Consider the following 23021-nt stretch of genomic DNA (forward strand, 5'->3'; position numbering starts at 1 on the left):
AAAAATAATTTAACATCTTTGAATCACACACATGCGGTTATCAAATGTGCACGTGATGTAGGTACTCTTTCAGCATCAAGATAATGCATTTGAAAGCTTTTACAACTCCAAATTCATGTGTAAAGAATAATTTTGGGTACATTTTGTTCTAAAGCTTATAGTGAATTATTACACTTCTAAGAGGCATAGGGAATAATCTAGCGAAAGTCCGAACTCGATACATAACATAGGGAATGAAACTTTACATACAGTTACATATTATGTACAATTACTTAGATACGTTAAATAATTAAGTCTTTACACTATGGTTAAATCTACAGCTGTTTGAATTCGTGCATCTTATGTTAGGTGTTCTGCAATTTTGTGCATGCATTATATCTATAATTGTGTAGGTATTACTGGTTCTCTTAAAGACTTATTCTATCGGACATACCGGCAAGAACTAAACTCAAACAATTGAGTCTGAAGCCCCCGTTTGCGCTTTCATTTTCGTGCGTGAAGTCAGCTGACCATTTCGAATTGCCCATAATTTTCGAATGATTGGTTTTGCTGACATTTGTTATACGGTACAAACGAGCACAAACGAAGCACAAACGATTGCAATTAAACCCGTCGTTTGTGCTTTAATTTCGTGCGTGAAGTCAGCTGACCATTTTGAATTGTCCATAATTTTTGTATGGTTGGTTTTGCTGACTTACTTTATACGGCACAAACGAGCACAAACGAAGCACAAACGATTGCGATTAAACCCGTCGTTTGTGCTTTAATTTCGTGCGTGAAGTCAGCTGACCATTTTGAATTGTCCATAATTGTTGTATGGTTGGTTTTGCTGACTTACTTTATAAGGCACAAACGAGCACAAACGAAGCACAAACGATTGCAATTAAACCCGTCGTTTGTGCTTTAATTTCGTGCGTGAAGTCAGCTGACCATTTTGAATTGTCCATAATTTTTGTATGGTTGGTTTTGCTGACTTACCTTATACGGCACAAACGAGCACAAACGAGGCACAAACGATTAAACCTAAATCCGTTGTTTGTGCTTTTCATGGTCAGCTCACTTCACGGACCCGCAATATACAGGGTGTTCCATTTTCTTTGTCACCCTGTATAAAAAAATGACGGCTTTTAGGCCATGCCTATATTTGTATTTTCTTTTTATTTTGACGAGTATCACCCCCTGATATATCTGCATGACATTATTTAATACCCTATATAGAGGCAATGTCCCGCTAATTCCAATTCAGAGGAATTGAACATTAGGTCACCTATTTGTAGGTTAATGTGTTCTCACATTTTTTTTGAAAAGCAAAGTTGTACAAAAATGCTACAAAGTTTTTTGAAGGGATAACGCTTCTGCTATTTATGAATATGCTTCCCGTGTACGGATTTTTACATCTTTGGTCCGACAGTCATTAAACAAGAGTAATTTTTGCGCCCCTTCTTGTCTGCGGCGTAAGCGACGGGTTACACCGCTTACGCCTAAAGCCGGCCCTGCTCCGGATGCGGCAGTTAAGGGAGAGAGCTCCGCCAAAGTAGCGCGACCCAGTTCAGTTGCGACGGAAGGGACCCAATCCCCCGCTATCAATCTCCAAGGTGCGTCGGGATTGCTACCGACGCCCACAGAGCGCGACGAAGGTGTCGACGAGCTTTTTGATGGATTTTCGCCAGGGAGTCGCGCTGGAAGCGTTCCTAGATATCGAGGATGCGTTTAGCAACACCAGACGCGCTCCTCCGAATTAAACGATTGGGACCAGTGGAAGGATTGAAGCAGTCTTGTACACGGGCGGATCTGAGAGGAAATCCTCAGGTTCGATCCCCTCCTCGCAAGAAGGGATGTGATCCGTAGTAAGACCAAAAAGTAATAGTCACCCTGTTCCTTTGTTCATGTGGTTTACATACGGGTCCCTAACGGGGAACGGACATGGGCATATTGGTGATCGAGCTAGAGCCGACATCACTTTCTCTTTTGGTCAGCATAGCACCGACTGAAATCTAAAAGTTCATTCATGTTTTATTTTTATCGCATATTCGAATAGGTGAATGAACGCTATTGTTCGCACTTTGTCCGTCTGTCCGTTTTTACCACTGCTAATCCTCCAGTTTAATCTTTTTCGTTGTGGTTTCGTTCTTATACGATGTAGCACAGCCCCGGAGACCAGAACGACAAACGATTTTTTGGATTAATCACTTCCTTCCCGAAAATGTTATGTACGTATGTTTACGTCTTTGTAATATCGGTAATAACATGCTATTGGAAAATGGAGTTTCAACCATTTATGTTTTGATATGATCATGCTCCAGCTAGATATCTGTATTACAATGTCATGTTCATCTTTATTTACAGAATTTTACAGGAAAAGCGTCTCTAACACGTTTATTCGTCACGTAATGACTGACTAAATTATCATTAACAATATCAACACTAAAGTCATGGTATTATAAACACTTTTCGTCAAATAAGACTTTTACAATATCTGGTTAAATTAAGAACTCTTTGAATTGTTATTTTATTGGTATTTTGATCAAAGGTACTTGCACTGCACATTCGTATAACTAAAAACTACATTTACCATATGCATGTAATCAGTTTGTTCGGGACACTTTACATATTAAAATACTATCGGCCGATATGGTAAATGACGCTGCCCAATTCTACGCTCTATGGGAAGGAATAGTGGTGGTTACGCATTGTCACTTGTACAAATGGAATTTACCTGTTACAAATGAAGAATGGCCATACGGAGAGATATGTCTTTGGACGCTGCGTAGATGAGGTACTGTAAAACTTCTATGGCGAATTACACTAGAAGGTAAAGAAAAGGTTTGAAGTTGTCCAAAGCCATTGGACGACGAAGAATATGAGAATGAACCTGGTTTCCTTATCGTTTGGGTGGTACGATGTTGCACATGCGTTGGAGATCTTATTGTGTGATGTTGTACAAAGTTTAGGGGTGTAGAATGACTATAACTATTTAATCTATATTGTATTGACACCGCATCATCCGGTTGATGTGTTGCCGAGGGTGCCTAAAAGAAGAATATCAAAACTCCTGTGCATGTGTTTAATTCAACCCACATTTCGAATAAGCTCCTCTGAAAACAAACAGAGTTAAAAGATAATTTACTGACGCACGGCACTTACGATTCAGGGGAGACTTCGCAAAAATTCCCTGTAATCAACGTACAATTATAATTTAATCCTTTTGTTAAATGTGCACTACGAACCAACAGTGAAGATGTGAGCAACACGCTGCTTAACAGTTGGGCCATGATGGTTTTGTCGGTACCGAAGATACAAAGTGCGCCAAATTACTCAAAGTACTCTGTATTTAAATTAGGTTTCGACGACGGAGGTGTAACACAATTATGCATGAAAAATGACTAATTTAACGCTCGAATTCCGAACAAGACGCAAAGTGCGTGGGGACAGCGTTATTAACATTTCGATATCAGCTTCGCGGTGCATAAGTGCTGCGAAATTTATATTTCTAATTATTCGTCACAAAAGCAGTGCAGAGGGTATTACTCGAATCTTGATGATTGATTATTACAAACAATCGTAATTATTCAATTTGACGCTTCAAATGATTAATGAGGTGAAAAACATTGATTAAGCAGCTGTACTAAAATTAACACCTTCAAAGGCGTTCCAACCTTGAAATTATGATTGTTAGAAGGAATAAAGGCAAAATACGACATGAAACTGTAACCACTACTACTTGAAGACTTCTTTGCCACACTCAAAGCAAACAAAGCTTTAAGGATAGACTCCTACATTTGGGGAACCGTATATCATAATGATCGTAAAATGTCATAAATACATGGAGTAATTTTGGTAAAAAGACACAAAATTGGAAAATGTATTAAATTGTTATTGTAATTTTAGGTTTTGTGTTTAATTGTAAATTTAATATTTATTTAAGTCATGTAAGTTTATTCGTTGAATATCATAAATTTTAGTGTTGTGTGGTAAATTACCTTTGCAGTGGCAATTTACTGAACTCGTGGGGTCCACAATCCCACTGTGATAATTTGCGGCTATCACCAAAAAAATAATGTACTTTACATTGATTTGTAGAACTTTGCGGCGTCTAACCAAAATAAAACAAATAGGTAGCGTAATAACAATTTACGACATTTAATTAACAAGAAATATATACATTGAGGTGAACAAAAAAGTGCTTACTGTTCAGCAGTTCGAAACCGACTCTGCTTCATTTAGGGATACTTGTCCCTGAAATCTTAAAACTACCGTTAGGCCTTGTCGAAATACCAAGAAGGTCTCTTCTAAATAAAATACTAGGAAATTCTCAACAACTAAAAGGTCTTTTGTGAAAATACTAAGAAATTCTCAACATTTAGAATAATAAGGGAATATTAATCGTAATTTCGACGTATTAGATAAAAATCTTATCTGGTCATATGTTTTGTAAAAGAGTTATCGAACAAATTAATTGCCTTCATTTACTAACAACGCCATGTGAGAGATAACGACGCGGTGTTTCGAGTCTCAGCGGAAAACTACGAGGTTGAACGGATCAGTGGAGGCGGCATGAGTACAAACAAGAAGAAAAAACGATACTGAATAGCTTAAGGCGGCTGTCTCGCCGTAATTCTGTTTGTGGGTGGATTAAAAGAAGTGTATGCAATGTTGCGTTATATTCATTACGAGCTGATTCGTCGATTCCGTTTGAAACTTACACATACGATTCCTTAGTTAAAAGGTCAGTCAGTTAACCTCATACACCAAGTCATTGAATTACCCAGTTTGTGTGTTAAACAAAAATGTTAAAGCTGTCAGCTTTATGTAAAGTGTTTGTTTTGTCGTGCACCGTTTTCCCATTGTCTGGACCTGTAAATTTGGATATTAATTTGACTTTATCTGTGAAATCGCTTGAATTGTTTTGTTTTTTTATTTGTCGGGTTGTGTTTATGATAAAAAAGGCGTTGTTAGCCTTAATTTTTTTCGTACAGGTTTGGTATTTGATTTTTTTACCATGCTGTGCCTTAGAATAAATTCTTGTTATTAATCAATTGTGTGTCAATTTGAGTCCCTATTGGAGATTCAGGTAAAGCTTAATTTTTACTATTCGATATTACAAATTTCTTTTAATCGGACCATTAATTGAAAATTGAAATTGAAAACTGTAGGAGTAGTGAAGACGTCGGATAGACGGACGGACAGAGAAAGTGACTGCAATAGCGCACCCAACTTCAGGTTTCTCACAGCGACGTCGGAAGTATGGGTCAGAGCTCAGTTTTTACACAAGGAGGGCCGCGCCCCCTCTAAGAATGAGTAGATAAATCATTCAAAAGCGACTAACACATCTTCTACTGCATGTGCATGCAGAAATTACAAAAAGTGTAGAAGTAGAGGATATATTGAAAGCCAGCAAAACTGCGGAAATGCGGAAAATTTTTGGATATATTAATTTTTTATACTTGCTTTTCTTTACAATGCTCAATAGTACAATAAATAGGAACACAATTTTTGTAACTTTTGTATGTTCAGTTCAGTCAAGTATCTCCGAGTTGCTCAGTTGCATATCACTAGACATCCTCCAACACTTTTTTAAAATTTTTTCAAAACTTTTCTTTCAAAAATACATTATTTGATTGATTAAATAAACAGGTTTCCGATATTCACTTCCGACGTCGCTGGATTCTCAGGATATTAAAATAATGAGTTTTTACTAAGAATTCAACAAAAAGGTAATGGACGGGCGATTGGACGCTATGGCTACTTTCTCGTTACTGAGAAAATTCGCTAAAAATCGAAATGTAGCTCAAGGTCAGTGTAATAGGTTGTTTTCAATTACAATTGATAGGTACGTGCACAACCTTCTAATGAATGTACCGCAATGCTCAATCATTTTAATCATTTTATCAGTATAGGTAGTGCTAATTAAACTGATAAGAAGTCGTAAACCTGCCCCACAGTTTTGTTCTGTTGCAATCAGTTTGCGATCTTATAGAAGAAAATAGTAATTGACACCGATCAACAAGTTTTTTTCTTTAATGCGAGAAGCTTACGATCAGTCTGTCTAAGAGTTTTTGGAAGAAAATGGTAGGTGGCAGATGCGTTAGTGGCATGGTTGCAAAAAATGCGTAAATATAGTAAACAAGCTCGTGGGTATGGTTATAGCTTGGCATTGCGTATTATATGGCGAAAGCTATTGAATTTCACGCAATTCGGTTCATAACTAACGGAGATCTCAAAAGCGTCTTCCCTATCTTTAGACCTACAGTGCCTTTTCACAAACTCCTTTTTACAAATTTAATAGAGAATCGACTCGTTTTTGAGATATCGTACCAACGGACAGACAGACAGACATCGCAAAGTTATGAACTCGCCACGAGCTCGTTAATAATGGATAAACCGTGAGAAATCTTCCCATTCTCATACCCCAAAATGCATCACAGTGACTTTCCCCTGCATTACAGTACGTACAAAGTATCTATCTTCGAGCTCTCGCATCAAAAGTATTAAACCTTAGCATTCACGAAAGTTAAATTGACAATTCTAATTAACCTTAACAAAATTACACATGGTGCAAAATATAGAGTCACGATACGCAATCGACATCCCACGTCGGTGTTGCTATACATTACTTCTTATATTTGGTTTTATATTGGATTTGTATAACGAAATAGGTCTGTTTTCCATCAAGAAAAATTTGGTGTGGTTACCATAGATACCACCACACTGCGCATGGGCGATTCTGCCAAAAAGCTTTTCAGCTCTTCCTTTTAAGTTTAAGAATATGGATGGATGGATGGAGATTTGGATCTAATCGTTTCAGTATGTGTCATTTTTTTACCCCAAATGCAATACCGCCCTTGGAAACGTACAGGTGGTAAAAAGTGAACATTCAGAAAGTAATTGGAGACGTCAATTTTAGGTTCAATAACAAACCAGCATTTCCTTTTCCTCTCAGCGCAGTCCGTAAATGTAATACTTTGGAAACTGAAAGCCAAAATTATAACCCAGTGTTATGAGCAAATCTGCACTGAAATAGAGCAAGGAAATTGATTAAATCTACTGCAAGGTCAATAATTTTGTCCATGATGGCACATTGCTATACATGTTCAAACAACCACTTCCGTGTTGATAATTGATACATAATGTACCTACTGAATCGGTTGGCGATCTATGACAACAATCCCGTAACGGAAATGTAAGTTCCTAGGTGACCTATAACAATTAGAACACGGAAGTTGGTCTTTTATGGTCTGTAAATTTGAATTGATTTTTTTTTCTGAGAGAAATTGGCGAGTATCGTGATGTGATTTGGCGTCAAATATCAGTTGAAATAACATTTATTTCACTTTCTTTCCCGCAACATAAACAGAAATGACATTGCGATCATCACCCACGTACACAAACTTCTGCAGTAATTCCAAAGGGGCACACTCTTGAAGGTAATCAGCCGGTCCCTCGTTAGGGTCCATATCGACAATCAACGCGTCAAAGTCTTTATCAACGTGAAAACTTCCAATCTTGTCAGACAAGGCTAATGCTGAAAGATAATTAATATGGATGTGTGCTAGAACCAATTGTAGCTTACCTTTGGCACCTCCTAGTGTAGCTAAGTAGAACGCATCGCAATAGTTTACTGGTTCGTAATTTTTGTTTGTAAACGAAAGGACTGCTGAAGATGTTATGGCATACCTCATCGCATTTATAACCGAACACGAACAGCCACCAGCTACATCTGGAAAACATTGATAGATGTAGGTCCATTTGAGCGATATTTACCAGTCCCCAGTCCCACTTTGACACCTCCGTTGATTATCGCTTTAACGTCACAAATGCCTGAACGTATATTGAGATTCGAATTTGGACAATGGGCAACTGCCGAACCTCGGTCGCGCAACAATTTTACATCCACATCTTTTACGTAAACGCAGTGTGCCAAAATCGTCTAAAATTGTCCAAATGTTAAGATACGAACTGGTCTTACTTCACTTACTTTATCTGTGAGTAACGCAGCTTCATCATATACCAGAGGGTAATCTTTGTGGAACTCCAATTTTACCAGCTCAATTTCATCCAGATTCTCGCATAGGTGAGTCTAAAACACATTGAAGCAATCACATCTGAGGACTACATTTTAGGTGTACTTGTATCGGCAAGTTGAATTCTTTCGCCATTTCTCCAAGGGCCTTTAAATCTTCCTTAGTTACGCTTACTGCAAATCGCGGTGTTATAATTGGTTTAACTAACTCGCTCTGGAAAAAAGAAATAATTTCTGCAACAGTCTACGGAAAAAAATTCTTACGTTTTTCTTCGACATTTCGTTAATAAATCGGCGTGTTTCACGCAGAGATTCTTCTGATGTTTCTATGTAATCGGCGGGACCGTTTTTTGTAAGGTTGACCTTACCAACAAGTGCTCTCTGCCCAAGCCGAATTGCCGAATCTGCCAAGATTAATGTTGAATCTGTGTAGATAGAACCAAAATAGGCAGCGGTCGTTGTACCGTAACTCAACGTTTTTTTCTAGAAAAAGGTATGTTGGTAATCGGTGCGTAAAGTGATTATTCGCCCTTACAACGACAGCGTCGTAACACCTCTTTGAAAATTGGGCATCCTTAAATTTCTTTTCCAGTGGATAGGTGTGATCCTTTAGCCACTGGAGTAGGGGCTTATTCATACCGACGCCAATATTCGGATATTGGCACGCATGGATGTGAGTGTCAATTAAACCGGGTATCAAAATTTGCGAATCGCTCAGGAGTGTTTTCCGTACATTTTCTGAAGTGAATCTATTTTGTAGTTCTGATGAGTGGCCGACGGCGATTATCTGCAAAAGTTAATCATTACTTATAGTTACAATTAAGAAATTTCAATGCACCTTGTTTCTTTGAACTGCAACGAAACCTTTCTGTATGACGGTCACAGTAAAAGGTTGATCACAGTGAATGATATTTCCAATAAATAAATCCACAATGGACTCCATATTTTAGTCGGTACGTTTCCGTGCTCTATTCATTTAAACTGGCGACAATTGCAGCATACTTAGACATTGTAGTAACTGCCTTATCTACGTAGATAGTAACCATAGGCGACGCTTTAGTAACGTACCATGTCATGATAATACTATCAATTCCGTTTATGATTTTTGGCCTATGTGTGGAGAAGCGATGTGAAGTGAATAAATGGTCCACCGGCTTCAGAGGGATCTGCAATTGATGTCACATCTCAAAATAAAGCCTTTTGTTAAATGATAATTGTTCGGGACACAATCAAATCCTATTTTCTTGGTATCATAGTTTTGAAAAGTAGGTAATGCAAAATTACGGCAAAGAAACAAAACCGACGTAATCATTAAGACACAGCTTGGCAATTAATTTTTGACCTTAGGTTTGATAAAAGTTAACCTCAAGACACGAAAAAACTGGGAATCTGTGAAATCTTGCGTCTACAAAACCGGCACTAAAAAAAGACCTGTAAGTAATACTGCTCTCAATAAACGGAATATTTGTCATGTGGTTAAAGACACCACCTCCTTCAGCAAATATATGGGAGATCTGGGAGAGTGAATGGTGCTCAAATTCTGTTCCATGCATGGCATGCTAGATTTCATAATTGTCTAAATATTGAATCACAAATTTCTCCATTTTTAGCTTCCTAGCTTGTGCTAGGTAGCTATTGCGATAGCCGTTTTTTGAACATTTCAAAATTTCATCAAATGTCGACGTTTTAGACCATTTTAAGCAACTTTTAAAGAATAAAATTTTTTCCCGTCTGTATGTACCGTACGTACGTACGTTTGTTGGCAATTTTCTGAGAAAACGGCTCGACGGATTTTGTTGAAATTTTGTATATATGTTTTAGGCATACCGAACAGAAAAATAACGGGCCGGATTTTTGAAAAAAAAATTTTGGAGCGCCGTAACGGCATCGAACTTTTTTTTTCAAATAGCAACCTAAAATTTTTATTCTATTATTTGGAAGACCTTATTTTCCTGTGTACAACCTACAAAAAAATTGGGCCGGGTTATATTATCAAAAAACGGAGAAAAAAATTGTCAGTCAAAAAATTGTGTTGCATATGTGCAAAACGCAACGATCTTGTTTCTGAAGCAATTTAAACGAAATTTCTATGGTAAGTCCCTTTAATAAAAGCGAACAAAATTCATGCGCAAAAATCGTGTTGCGCATGCGCAGAAATGCAATTTTCTTATTTATGGAACAATTAAAACGAAATTTGGATGGTAGGTCCTCCTAATAAAAGAAAACAAAATGCATGCCCAAAAAATCGAGTTGCGCATGTGCAACATCCAACTTTCTTATTTATGGAGCAATTTTAACGAAAATTGGATGGTAGGTCCCTCTAATAAAAGCAAACAAAATGCATGCGCAAAAATCGAGTTGCGCATGTGCAACATCCAACTTTCTTATTTATGGAGCAATTTTAACGAAAATTGGATGGTAGGTCCCTCTAATAAAAGCAAACAAAATGCATGCGCAAAAATCTTGTTGCGCATGCGCAGAAATGCAACTTTCTTATTTATGGAACAATTTTAACGAAATTTAGATGGTAGGTCCTTTTAATAAAAGCTAACAAAATGCATGCGCAAAAAATAGTGTTGCGCATGTGCAACATCCAACTTTCTTATTTATGGAGCAATTTTAACGAAATTTGGATGGTAGGTCCCTGTAATAAAAGCAAACAAAATGCATGCGTAAAAATGCACCTGTTGACGTTTTAGATCATTTTAATAATAATATAATAAATAAGCAACTTTTAAAGAATAAATTTTTCCCGTCTGTAAGTGCGTACATATGTTGGCAATTTTTGGTTTCAGCTAGGAAGCTATTCTGTCAAGAATTTGACACCTGGTTTTGTATATCAACCATATGTATATTTTATGTTGTCGTACAGAAAATTAACTACTCTTTTCAAATATCATAAAAAACGTAGGCAATGCAGGTGAAAAACAAAAGGCCCTTCTGTGGTAACATGGAGGGTCTTCCTGAAGTTCAAAAACTTCGTAAGATGCAAAGGTCTGGGTCAAAAAATGGGGACATTGAGGATTCCATGCGGCAGATATACGTCCACCGTGGGTGAGGCTCTCGCATGTCTCCTGGAAACACTTTCAAGGCTATGGGGACTAGGTAACTTCGGACCCACCAATAGGAGCTACCGGGATCGGTGCAAGGTCGATCGACTGGAAAGTAGCTTAAAAGGGTGTTTACCGAGGGATCTCAGAGATGCCCCGTCAGCACGTTCAGCCCATTTAAGAGTACATGAGACCGGACGGGGATTCCCGGCTCTTCAGCAGAAGGGTCTGGAACCGCTGCTCTTGCATTTGTGGCACCTCTTTAGACTCCCTGGCTTTAAGGGTATATCCTCAAAAGCTGGAGAAAGGTAAGAGTTGTGTACCTACCTCGCCTGCCTGGGATTCACTGGAGCCATGAAAACCATGCCAACTTTCGCCATAGGGGCACTTCTGAGACTAAATCCTTTACATTTGGCTGTGGAGGCAGCTCGGAAGGCTTCCATATGGCTAAATGATTGGGACGAGTGGAAGGATCAAGGTGGCCTAGGGCGCGAGCGGATCTGATAGGAAACCTTCAGGTCCGATCACCTCCTCGCAAGAAGGGATGTGATCCGGGTTGTCTTACTAAGACCAAAGAGTTATAAAATCACTCTCCCAGACAGGGAACAGTGGTTGAACTCAAATCGTGTGTTCCTCAAACATGAGGCGCTCGGATGTTTACAATCGGGTCCCTAACAGAAAGAGGAACGGGCATGAGTATGTATGGTGATCGACCGACATCCGACATCGGCTTCTCCCTCATCTCCCTGATCAGCAGAGTTTCAGGCAGAGATGTTAGCCATCATGACCTGTGCACAGGAGAACCGTAGAGGCTACTTGCATATATCAATATGCAGTGAGTCAGGCAGCACTGAGAACCCCATCAGCAGCCAGGTTCCGATTGGCTAACACTTGATTATAGACGTAGAAGATTTGGCGAGTCTAATAGCGTAAACTTGATCTGATCGCCAAGGTAGTGGCGGGTTCCTCGTCAAGCCTACCTAGGAATTGCTCCATCCGATGTCAGAGCCAGGATTAAAAATTGGGTACCAGTCAATTCCAGGCTCACTGACAACAAGCAACCGAAATCGGGCAGTCCAAATCCTTTTTAAAAGGGCGCTTTTGCAAATATGGGTCTTATAACTCGCGGGGCACTGGATGGTCAAATATCACCTTGCGGAGGAGTCTACGTGTAGGTTCTGCGGCGAAACTACCAACCATGTGGTCTGTCACTGTGACGCCTTGATTAGACATCAGCTTCCTGTCAACAATTATCTGGAAGCGGGGAGGGTGAAATCACTTAGGCTAAACAGGGGCCTATCCTTTATTGAGAGGAACGGGCTCTGAACCTGGTTGCGAAAGAAAGGTGGTATGCACAATGGGCCTTAGCTGAGCCTAAATGCTGCCTGGCCGGGCTCCCCTTATTAATAGGTAGAATGGCTGTATTTAATAAATCTTTCCTTCTCTTCTGAGGTTTTTCTAATCATGGTAAAATCACAAAGATTAACCCAATTCACAAATAAGTTCGAATATGGAATCACAAAATTATAGACCAATTTCTATCTTAAATTCGACTTCGAAAATACTAAATCCCTTATTAAAAATTGCTTAATTGCCTTTTTTGAATCCCATAAATTTTTTAATAATTCACAACTTGGCAATAGGGTAAATAAATCAACAACCGCGACTTTACAAAGTATGCGACACTATATACCTTTAATCTGGTTGAGCATGACTTGCTGAAGGACAAGATTTACTCCTATGACGTTAGAGACGTTGCGCTAAATTTAATGCGATCCACTCGCACACAGTCATTAGTGATCGGTGGCAATATGTTGGAGTTCAGAAAATTTATTCCTGGGGGAAAATTATTGATGTGGCATCAAAATTAAAACCAATTGAGTATGGGGTACCCCAAGGATCTATTCTTGGCCCTATATTATTCATAATCTTTATTCATGACTTCTTTAACTGTTTTGACTCATCTTCAAGCGATATTATCGCATATTATGCAGATGATACATGTTAGTGGGGTATGTAATGAGGAAGAGTTAGAATATAATTTAAAAGGCGCTATCAACTCTTATTAATTGCAAATAACCGTTTAATCAATTTTCAAAAAACAAACATTCCTGTATATTAGAAAAATAGGGGTTTCGATATCTCTCCAATGACTTACAGTCATGTCAATTAGAAATGTATCACTCATACCTTCGTAGGGGTTAGTATAGACACCAAAGTTAATTACAAAAATCACATTGATGATATGAAGCCAAAGTTTCATTCTTCTATTTTCGAATTGTCTCGCTGTAAACATTTCAGTGACCATTTTGCAAATTTACTATTCCATATTTGAAAGTAAGGCATTTAATTATTGGGAACGCCACTAGTGATTAAATTTTCGGGATATTTAATATGCAAACAAGAACAATTCGAGTAATTTCGCTACAGAGACACTGAGGCAGGAATCCTGTAAATCTTATTTTAACAATTTCAGATTCCAACTGTCTACTCATTACTCATAACATGTATTGGAATGTGTATGTTTCGTTTTCAAAAACAAAAAATATCTAAATAGGTATAAGGCAACATGAAGATAAATACGCCCCCGCCATCTTGAACCCAGAAAAGCCTAACGGTGGCTCCAAACTGGAAATTTTGCAAGAAATTGAGGGGAGATTATGGCAAAATGAGCACATCTAAATATTTCATTAATTAATTTTAGATATCTTCTAAAACTGCTTCCATTTTGAACCAGGGCTCAACTTACGGAGTTCTTTTATAAGGTCGGCGAACAGATTAAAAATTCGAATAATTAATGTTTTACATGTATGTAATTGGATGAAGTAATTCGCTAAAAATAATTGATAAGCCAAAATCACAATTTTGAAATAGGGAAAACCATGCGACAATGATTATCATGGCAAGTGGAATACCCCAATATGAACGTGTGTTAATTCATTATCGATAAAATTAAAATTTCGTATATACACAAAGGTGCAGAGGTCTTCACCTTACAATATTTTGGAAAACCTAGGCATGTTTCTCTCATCAGTACATTAAATTTTTGGACACATTAACACTCCTACACATTCTTTTCACAGCGTGTTAATTTCGCATATTCACATTCCTTTTAATTTTAATAGAATAATAATTTTAACCCGGTTAAGATAAGGCTTATATTATGTAGGTGTAGAAAAATGCCTTATTTGTTTAAAATATACTTTTGAAATGTTTTTTTGCGAAAATGGTGATCGCGGAAATGAAGTGTTAATTAATGCTGCATTTTTGCAAATATCAGACATTCCCTTTATTACTTACTTATTAATCTAATATCATCATGGTCGTTGAGTGAAGGATTAGAATCAATGATCATAATTTCATGGAATGAAACTCTCGCGCCTTTGCTAACTTACACACTATACCAAACAATTGTTTTTGTTCTACCTGGTGTCACTGAACGCTTATTATAGTTACAAATGTGTGTATATTTAGTAATTTAGTAGACAACTGCTGTGCTATATAACTTAAAAAGCTAAATGGCGAATATTCCTTCTGGTAAATAAGCCCTAAGTCTACAAAAAATTGCACCACAAACCATTGTTTCCCAATATCAACAAAACTCTACCAATTGATAAACAAATGCAACAATCTTTCCTAATAATGTCGGAGGAAGACGCAATTAGAGACATAATTAGAATTAAAATTTTTTTAAAATTCCAACGTAATCGATTTTTTGTGTGAAATTACTTCTTTTCTTTCAATCACTTGAATTACTGGAATTTACGTAGATTAGCAACTGCTCTTGGGAAAACCGATATCCTTCGTTTCATTTTATAGCACCGTGTACAAGCTTGATTGCTACAACAATTTTATTAATCTTGAAATTAAGATAGGCAAACGTAAACAAAAATTGTTTTGATGATGTACGAATGAAAAGTCGTGGGCATGTGTGTAAAAGTGCAAGAAAAGCGCAAGGAAACCTAACTATGGCTATACTATGACTATGACTATGGCATTACCATACAGTGTATCAATTTGAATAATGTCCATCAGTGGGAATCTATCAGAAATTTAAACTGGGTGCGACAATGGATGAACAAAAATATCACACATGAGGGAACATCGCCCTTTAGGTCCCATAAACTACTCCAACAAATTTTTATATGGTTACCCACTGTGTGCTATACATTGTTTTTAAAGCGTGTTACAATTATCTTCAACAGTTCTTAATGTTCTTTCTTTTCCCATTTTATAAAAATGTTTCTAAAACTTCTAATCCGCGATGGCGAACCCTTGAACCGGGTGAGAAATAAACTTCTAATTTCGAAGGAAGTTTTACTTTTCATTCTTTGAACATTTAAGAATTGTCAATCACATTTTTAATACGACCTTTAAAAATATGGTTTTTACAAAAAAATCCTGTTACGATGTCGTTGTCATCGGATTTTTTAGCACGATAGAGTCTCTAGTAGGACACAAATACCTATACCTATACGTTTTATTACTAAATATTGTTTACGGTGTCTTGTAGATGAACCCTATTGATTTAGAGCTCTTTTCTTCCTTGAAGAAAACCCCAGTTTTCGGGAAAATCCAAAGGGATTAAATGGAAATGGACAACGTCTACCCTCAAAAATTGAAATTAAATAGCCGTTTTCATCACGTATAGGGCAAAGCATACATTTTATATTTAAAGGTAATATGCTTCAGTATGATATGATAAGCAACTCTTTGATGTATACCGCTATGAGAAACGAAGTTATTTGTCGCCCACACTGATTAGAACGTTAATATGGTATTTTTGGAAATAATTAGTTCTAATAAATAAGATTTTACGTTTAAAGCACCGTTTTACCGTATATTAATGCACGAACATGAACCCATTTGCAGAATTTGTTTCAGTTTTGTAGTTATCCGTAACTGATTCCTTTGTAGGATAATTCTAGTATTATACACCAAACATGCTTCATTGCAAAAATTTATTTCAATGTTGATTATCTCGATTCGTATACCGGATGATCACAAATTGTTTAAATTTCTCACAACATTTGTAAAGTCAGTTACGCCCATTGTCATTTATTGTAAAAAAAAGTGTCAAATCCCTTCATCAAGTTGGAGTGGCAAATAAATTAGGTGGCGTAGCAGCAATCCATACCGTATCCGTAGGTACGTACTTTTGTGAATGACAGCCATAATTATGGCAAAGTTCTTAAATTGGATTTCAAAAACGCTTCCACTCAGTCGAACTAGATTGCATTCATTAAGAAGTACAATGTCTATCAATGTTATCGAAATCATCTTATTTTTGGCAAAAATTTAAATAATTCTTGTGTTGGAGCTCAAAAAGGCAATTCTTGCGCCTCTATGATTTTTAGTCTTGCAATTCAACCAATTATTTCATCTTCAGAATCTTATCTTAATGTTTGGTCTGGAATTAAACCTCACCAAATGTGAGATCTTCATATGCTCTGAAATACCCGACTTAGAAGTCTTTTTTTTTCAAAATTTAGTTGCCGGCATAAAAATTTCTGATCGAGAAAACCCAAATCTGATGGTCACAGGGCTTATACTGTGACCAAGAACTGTCTTTTCGTACCAAAATTTAATTTCCTTTTAAGAACAGTCCCTTTTGGAAAATATATATAGAAAAAATTCTTAACATACGTCTCAATATTCTTCAATGGTGTCAAGCTACTTTACCTATTAAATTTGGTGGATTTGGAATTTGTCGCATTCATGACATTTGTCTCCCTGCTTTCTTGTCTTCTGTACATGGTGTTAAAAAGCTTGTTTCTTTATTATTACCAAAGAGTTTATGGGTACTCTTTGTTATTACAATCAAAGCATAATATCATCATAATATTTTCTTGATTCTTAGATCATGAAAAAAGTATGTTGGTATGCACATTTTTAGATTTAAATTATTAATCGTAGTTTGAATACTTTTAGGTAACGGTTTACGTGAAACAGCCTGTATAGTGTACTAAACATAAAAGTTTTGTGATTTTTGTGATTAAAAATTAGGTAATATGTACATTTACAAATAAGTGCTTTAAATTGTTTGAAAAAAATATAACCATAGGTACGTGTCTTGCCTTTGAAAAATATATGGAGTGGAACCCACTGTTGCTACTGCACTGTTTGATACTATTATCAGAATACGCTAGTAAATGTTTAATGGTAATCCAGTCCGCTCTGGTTTTAATTACTCACCAATCGCCATACACTGTGTAGGTATCCGACTAAAGATGTGAACTCATTATTTCCAATTCTATAGCTTGTTACAATAATTGCACGACCATTTTTATACAACAGTTGCCGTACCTGTACAATTAACAATCATCAGGAACACCTTACGAATACTCTAAATCATCAGGAATTTACAAGATGGTCAGAAAAACACACTATGTGATGTAATAATGTAGGTATGTGTACTATTATCATTGAATAAGTATAATTACTTATTCCATGCTATTACTCTACTCTACAGCTACACAATTGCCTTCTACAGTCTAATTCTAGGAGGGGAAATTAATAATTGGATACATGTGTCATTCACCTACATACGTTTATGTAGCTCATTTCAATGAAAGTAAAGCCGTTTGCTTTAGTGAGATGGAAATTACCTATTGGCGTTAAGAATCCATGTTCTTCACCTCACACTCACTCATCACTAGTTGCTAATTTCCACTATTTATTAAAATCTTTACTATCGTGTGGGGAAGATCAAATTAGCATAGTCAATCGTTTGACAACTAAACCGTTGTGTTACATAATCTTATGTTTACCCAGAACCATTGTATATACATCTTTACAATGCCAGAACGTCTGCAACCAGCAGTTGTAAAACCTCTTCACAAAAAAGGAAGATCCCAGTAACGTGTGCAACTACAGGCCATTTGGCCTTTTGTCCAATTTTTCCAAAGTTTTGAGTCGTCATAAATACTTAAACAACTTACCCTTTATTGCCGTCTATAATACAAAACTTTATTTTATAGCAAAAGGCAAGTCATTATAACACTTTTTAAAATTCTGATTTTAAATTAGATGTCACAAATAGCAAGCTTAGGTTCTTGCGTCGTTTCCATGAAAACAACATTGTTTTCTGTTCTGAACTTATTTCGTACTCCGCGTCCCAATTGTAGTCAGAATGACGAATGTCATTAGAATGCATAATCATTTTTTTCACTTTATTTACCCTTGCCGATAAAGAGAGACTCATTCACACTTGTGAAAATGTTAATTTATCATCTGTTCAAAATTGTAAAATAATTAATAGTGCCCAACATGTTTTCATAAAAAAACAAATCAGCTGATATGGCTCTGTGTGACTTTATTGATTTTTGAGCTGCGTGCGATATCGTAAATCTAAGTAGTCTAATTGTAATGTTTCATTGCGATATTCGTGGCACCGCTCTTGAGTTATTTAAATCGCCTCTGTGCAATAGATCGGTAATGGTATAGAATTGCCTAGTGATGAATCACAGAGTTCAGTTTTAGGCCCCGCATTGTTTATAATACAGAGTGATTCAAAATTGAATGCAAAGATTTTAAGGGCGTATTTACCAGCAAAAAAAAGGAAATTTTTTTCAGATAATCGTATATGTCCCAACTTGCTTCGTTTTCTAGACACAGGGTGTAAAAGTTTCAAATTTATTCAAAAACCTTTCAGCCGATTTAAATAAAATTTGGTAGGCTTATTTGTCATCATAAGGGGTTTCCTTTAGTGGGAAGAAAATAAATAAAAACAACCTCTTTAAAAAACTTTTACACCCTCTATCAAAAAATAGCAGTTATTTCAAAGGCGAGTTTTCCTCAGGTCAATCCGTTGAGCGCGAACCTTCTTGAACATGAATTAGCCTTGGAGCGAGTTCCTAGCGATAGAGTATTCGGGCTGGCGCAAAATCTTCTTCCGCAAGAGTAAATATTTCGAAGGCGAATTCTTCTTGGAAGAAAATCTTACCTGGGGGCGAATTTTCTTGGGGGTGATTAAGCCGGGAGCGAATTTTCCAGGGCGAATCTTCATAGAGGTGTAAAGGTTTGGCTAATGAAATGCACCAACTAAAAACACCTTCCATTTTCTTCCTTTGATTAATCTGTTACGGAAATACTGTCCTTAGTAAAGCAATTTCGTACTGGCCAATATCGCCAGGATGCATTCGAATTTAGAAGCTGGGTACTGGCAAACTTTGTGGTAGATAGGTAATAGAAAATTGCAAAAAAGATGATGTTTGGCAAGATCCTAAATCTTGGACTTTATCGACTTTTAGACGTTGCGAAATATGGGATGGGGAATTTGAATTTGGTGGATCAAAACATGCATGACGTTCAGACAACTATAAAATGAGATCGCCGCGAACTATTTGTTAATTATCGCAGTTCGAATTCGTAACCTTGTAAACGTATAAGCGAGTGAGAGAATTGCACGATTTTAATTATATTGTTTTTAAGTCTCAAGTACGACGCACGTGAAAATGTGGAAAGCTTTATTACTCGTAACGTTACATCTTGTAAGTTTAGTAGACATCTCTGGGATATCTTAATTTATTTTTGTTTTACAGTGTGCCGGTAAGTGTTGTTTTTGTTGCTCAAAATTTCCATTATTTATTTCGCTTGGTTAATTATGGTAAGTAGGTATTATTTATTTCTTTTGTACACCGATAATGTTTATTTTTATTGTATTATTCAGTTGTCATTTACATACCATTTGAATGTACCTACAAGAAATTATAGTAGGTACGTTTCGATCATTTCCACTTCATTATAGATTTCCACGCATAATAAGTGGCATTTTTATAGCAATTCCTTTACCTATACGTACCTATTCGGATTATCAGTAGGCGATAGTTAAAGTTTCTTCACGAAAGCCATGAAATATAAAGTCGTGTACTATGGCGATTGGTGAATACCTACCCATTTTATTAGATTGCAATATTTTAATCATTTATTATTTATATTAAGTGTGGGTTTTTCATAAAAAATGATGGTGTGGGATGCACTGAAATTCTTAGATTAACTGAAAACATTTCGCCGGCATTGATTTTATCAATGTTCATGTCTGTGTGTATAGAAATAGTTTCCATGGCGAACCTTTTGTCCAATTTGGACAAAATTCGGAAGAGCCGGTTGGGGACAACGTAAGTACTTGATATAGAATTATGCTATGATCATTACAGATTCCTACTGCATTTTTAGCGCATTTTCCAAAAGGAAAATGAACGCTATTGTCCCTCTGTCTGTCCGTGTGGATTTTGTAGTGCAGTATCTGTCGTTGGATGATAACTGCTACCCCTTCTGATGCTTGCCGGGTATTCCGATCAGTACGGTAGACTAGGTACTCTGGTATTTTGAAACTTTCATTTTTTATTAGATGCGATTCCCTTATATGCAAGCCGTATGTATGTTGTGCCTTTGCAGGAATAGCCTGTCCGCTTACACAGGATCTGGCACTGACACGGGAAGATTTAAAATGTTTGTTACAAAACCAGATTTCATTGTTTATTAAATTTGTTGTCGAAACGCAGAATGCATTAGTGGAAATTCTGAGATGGTTCACTTTTAGAAAATTGTATTAACCCTCATTGTTTCTTACGCATTATCGCAATCTGTTGCTGAATGTGTTCCTCACTCTATGTAGTATAGCCAATGGGACGTGGCTAATTTTTGGACGAATTCTGAAGTCTCGGTTAGCCTCAAAAACCTTAGATTTCAAATAACCGCATAGCTAAACCTAGACAACCGTCCAAATGTGCATGTACAACCAGTTCTTGTTTTCTAGTTCTAAAGCTTGATCAGTTCCTCCAAATACCACCTTCTTTTTCGATGTTTCACTCAAAAATAAAATTCCTCAGTAAAAGCCACACAATAACAGGCATAAATGATTTGCCATCGCTCTGTATTACACTTTCTTAACTTTAAATAACAACAAACGCTTGATAAACATTACCAATGCCAAATAATAAAGATATTTTGCTACACAATATCGTCGGTAACAAACGTATACACATAAACCTATTGACAAGATCTCTATATTAAACAACTTCACAGAAGAAATAATTTTAATTTAGGATGTATATCAGTAAATGAAGTGCTTAACTATAAATATTTCCTTTAGCAAATGAATTCTTCGGGCCAGGATTTCCCTTTGGAGAAGACGCAGGGGGGCCCACGCGTTTTAGTCCAGACTTGTCCAACCTAGGGGACCAGATAAAAAACTCTGTTCACAATCAGTTGGCTAAATCGGGCGTTTTTTCTTTGCAATCTCAGATGAAGAATTTGGGCGAAACTATTGTAAAAAACGTTCAGCAATCGCTATCGCCGGTTTATGCGATTCCAATAAAACAAAAAATGATGAAAGGGGTTGGAGGACTAACAACTGTTACGTATTACGGAAAAGATGGTATGTTGATATTGTTATATTAAGTATGGGTTAATTGTGATGTTTCAGTTCAGTCTTTCATCATCCAAGATGGTGCTCGCACTGTTTGCAATGGAATTATTGAAAACGGTCACTGTAAGGGAAGTTTGGAACCGTTCACCGTTAGATCGAATGAAGACTTCTGTTATGCCGATTCTTATGCAGTAGTTAATGATCGCGTTTGTCTATCTTTTGGTCCAATAAATGTCGCTGTAATGAACAACGACATAATCTGCAATGGAGCTAAATCGCTGCTCCTTAACAAAGCAGAGTATAACCAACTATGTGGTGCAGGCATTCGAGCAGTTTACGTTTACTACGCAGATCCTCGCAATCCTAACGCGGTTCCCATACCAAACCCAAATCCTAACATCAAATGTCACAACAATGAACCAGGAGTCTGCATGTTTGAAGACATACCGCACCTAAACTCAAACACTGTTGTGTCCAACAGAAACAGCTACAGTTACTCTTACCAATCTAATTAAGTCTTTAATTTTGTATTTTTGTCTACTTGTGCTTCCTTTTTGAATAAATAAAATTCTTGCAAATACCTACGCAGAGGGAGTAGTCCCAACAATTTAGTGGTTTTTTTTTAAATAAATATCTCTGATCGAGCAAGCAGTTGTGTAGCAAAATTAAAGACCGCGACACGTTTTATGAAAACTATAATAAAACATATTTCACCGCCATTCAACTTCGTATTACTTATCAAAAACAAATCCTTTTGGAAATATGGCTACTTTGGCTTGTGCCACAAATGTGTTTATAAAGGGTGTCCCAAAATTAACGCAAGATTTGAATTTGCCGCCATTTGTGCGGTGAAGTGTTGGCAACCCTGAAAAAAAAGCAATTTGACAGCTAACAGTATAGGGTTATTAAAAATGGAGCGTTACACGATAGGACAACGTGTCTTCATTATTAAAGAATATTTCAAAAATAGTGAAAGCTTGGCGGCTGCAGTTCGAAAATTTCATACAAAATATGGTCGGAATAGTGTTTTAACTTCGTCAACTGTGAAGAGATTAATTGAAAAATTCATGGAGACTGGATCCGTTGGAGACGCCAAACACACTGGTCGTCCAAAAACAAGCCGTTCGAATGTGAACACTATTCCGACCATATTTTGTATGAAATTTTCGAACTGCAGCCGCCAAGCTTTCACTATTTTTGAAATATTCTTTAATAATGAAGACACGTTGTTCTATCGTGTAACGCTCCATTTTTAATAACCCTATACTGTTAGCTGTCAAATTGCTTTTTTTTCAGGGTTGCCAACACTTCACCGCACAAATGGCGGCAAATTCAAATCTTGCGTTAATTTTGGGACACCCGTTACTACATATCAAGAGGATGATTATGTGACTATATACCGAAATTCAAAATGTTTCAGGGGTGCAGAACATTTTGATATCTACGAAATTGCTTTGTGCTATTTTCTTTAAATTCAAAAATTAATTGCAACTGCAATTCTTAGCCGAGCACGAAAGTCGTCGGAATTTCACAAAACCGGTGTGTAGATTCTTTGAGGGTTTAAGAACAAAATGGTACA

The 23021-nt window shown here is 36.8% G+C and overlaps 3 protein-coding genes and 1 long non-coding RNA gene across 6 annotated transcripts in view; 2 read left to right on the top strand and 2 right to left on the bottom strand.

The window, feature by feature from the left end:
- Window positions 1-2348: 2348 nt before the first annotated feature.
- LOC116160283 lies at window positions 2349-3374 on the bottom strand. The gene is made up of 5 exons (XM_031473454.1): window positions 3228-3374; window positions 3145-3172; window positions 3079-3095; window positions 2717-3029; window positions 2349-2661 (listed from the first exon to the last, which is right to left on the bottom strand). Exons 1-5 carry the CDS (start codon window positions 3270-3272, stop codon window positions 2612-2614), a joined length of 453 nt encoding a protein of 150 aa, XP_031329314.1. The 5' UTR covers window positions 3273-3374; the 3' UTR covers window positions 2349-2611.
- Window positions 3375-7306: 3932 nt separating this feature from the next.
- LOC116160329 (guanine deaminase-like) lies at window positions 7307-17403 on the bottom strand. The gene is made up of 9 exons (XM_031473519.1): window positions 17266-17403; window positions 8859-9186; window positions 8556-8807; window positions 8285-8503; window positions 8127-8234; window positions 7976-8077; window positions 7762-7927; window positions 7571-7717; window positions 7307-7522 (listed from the first exon to the last, which is right to left on the bottom strand). The coding sequence occupies exons 2-9, from the start codon at window positions 8961-8963 to the stop codon at window positions 7323-7325; spliced, it is 1299 nt and encodes a 432-aa protein (XP_031329379.1). The 5' UTR covers window positions 8964-9186; window positions 17266-17403; the 3' UTR covers window positions 7307-7322.
- LOC116160332 overlaps window positions 17156-23021 on the top strand; it is a 60480-nt gene continuing 54614 nt past the window's right edge. For all 3 annotated transcript variants that reach the window (XR_004143184.1, XR_004143185.1, XR_004143186.1), the window contains exons 1-2: window positions 17156-17280; window positions 17330-17477. This is a non-coding gene — a long non-coding RNA (uncharacterized LOC116160332). The remainder of the gene's footprint in view (window positions 17281-17329; window positions 17478-23021) is intronic.
- LOC116160330 lies at window positions 19414-22049 on the top strand. Its single transcript, XM_031473520.1, has 4 exons — window positions 19414-19562; window positions 19614-19620; window positions 21167-21451; window positions 21500-22049. The coding sequence occupies exons 1-4, from the start codon at window positions 19527-19529 to the stop codon at window positions 21955-21957; spliced, it is 786 nt and encodes a 261-aa protein (XP_031329380.1). The 5' UTR covers window positions 19414-19526; the 3' UTR covers window positions 21958-22049.

This window comes from Photinus pyralis, unplaced genomic scaffold, assembly GCF_008802855.1.
Source record: "Photinus pyralis isolate 1611_PpyrPB1 unplaced genomic scaffold, Ppyr1.3 Ppyr1.4_LG1, whole genome shotgun sequence".
Taxonomy (NCBI): domain Eukaryota; kingdom Metazoa; phylum Arthropoda; class Insecta; order Coleoptera; family Lampyridae; genus Photinus; species Photinus pyralis.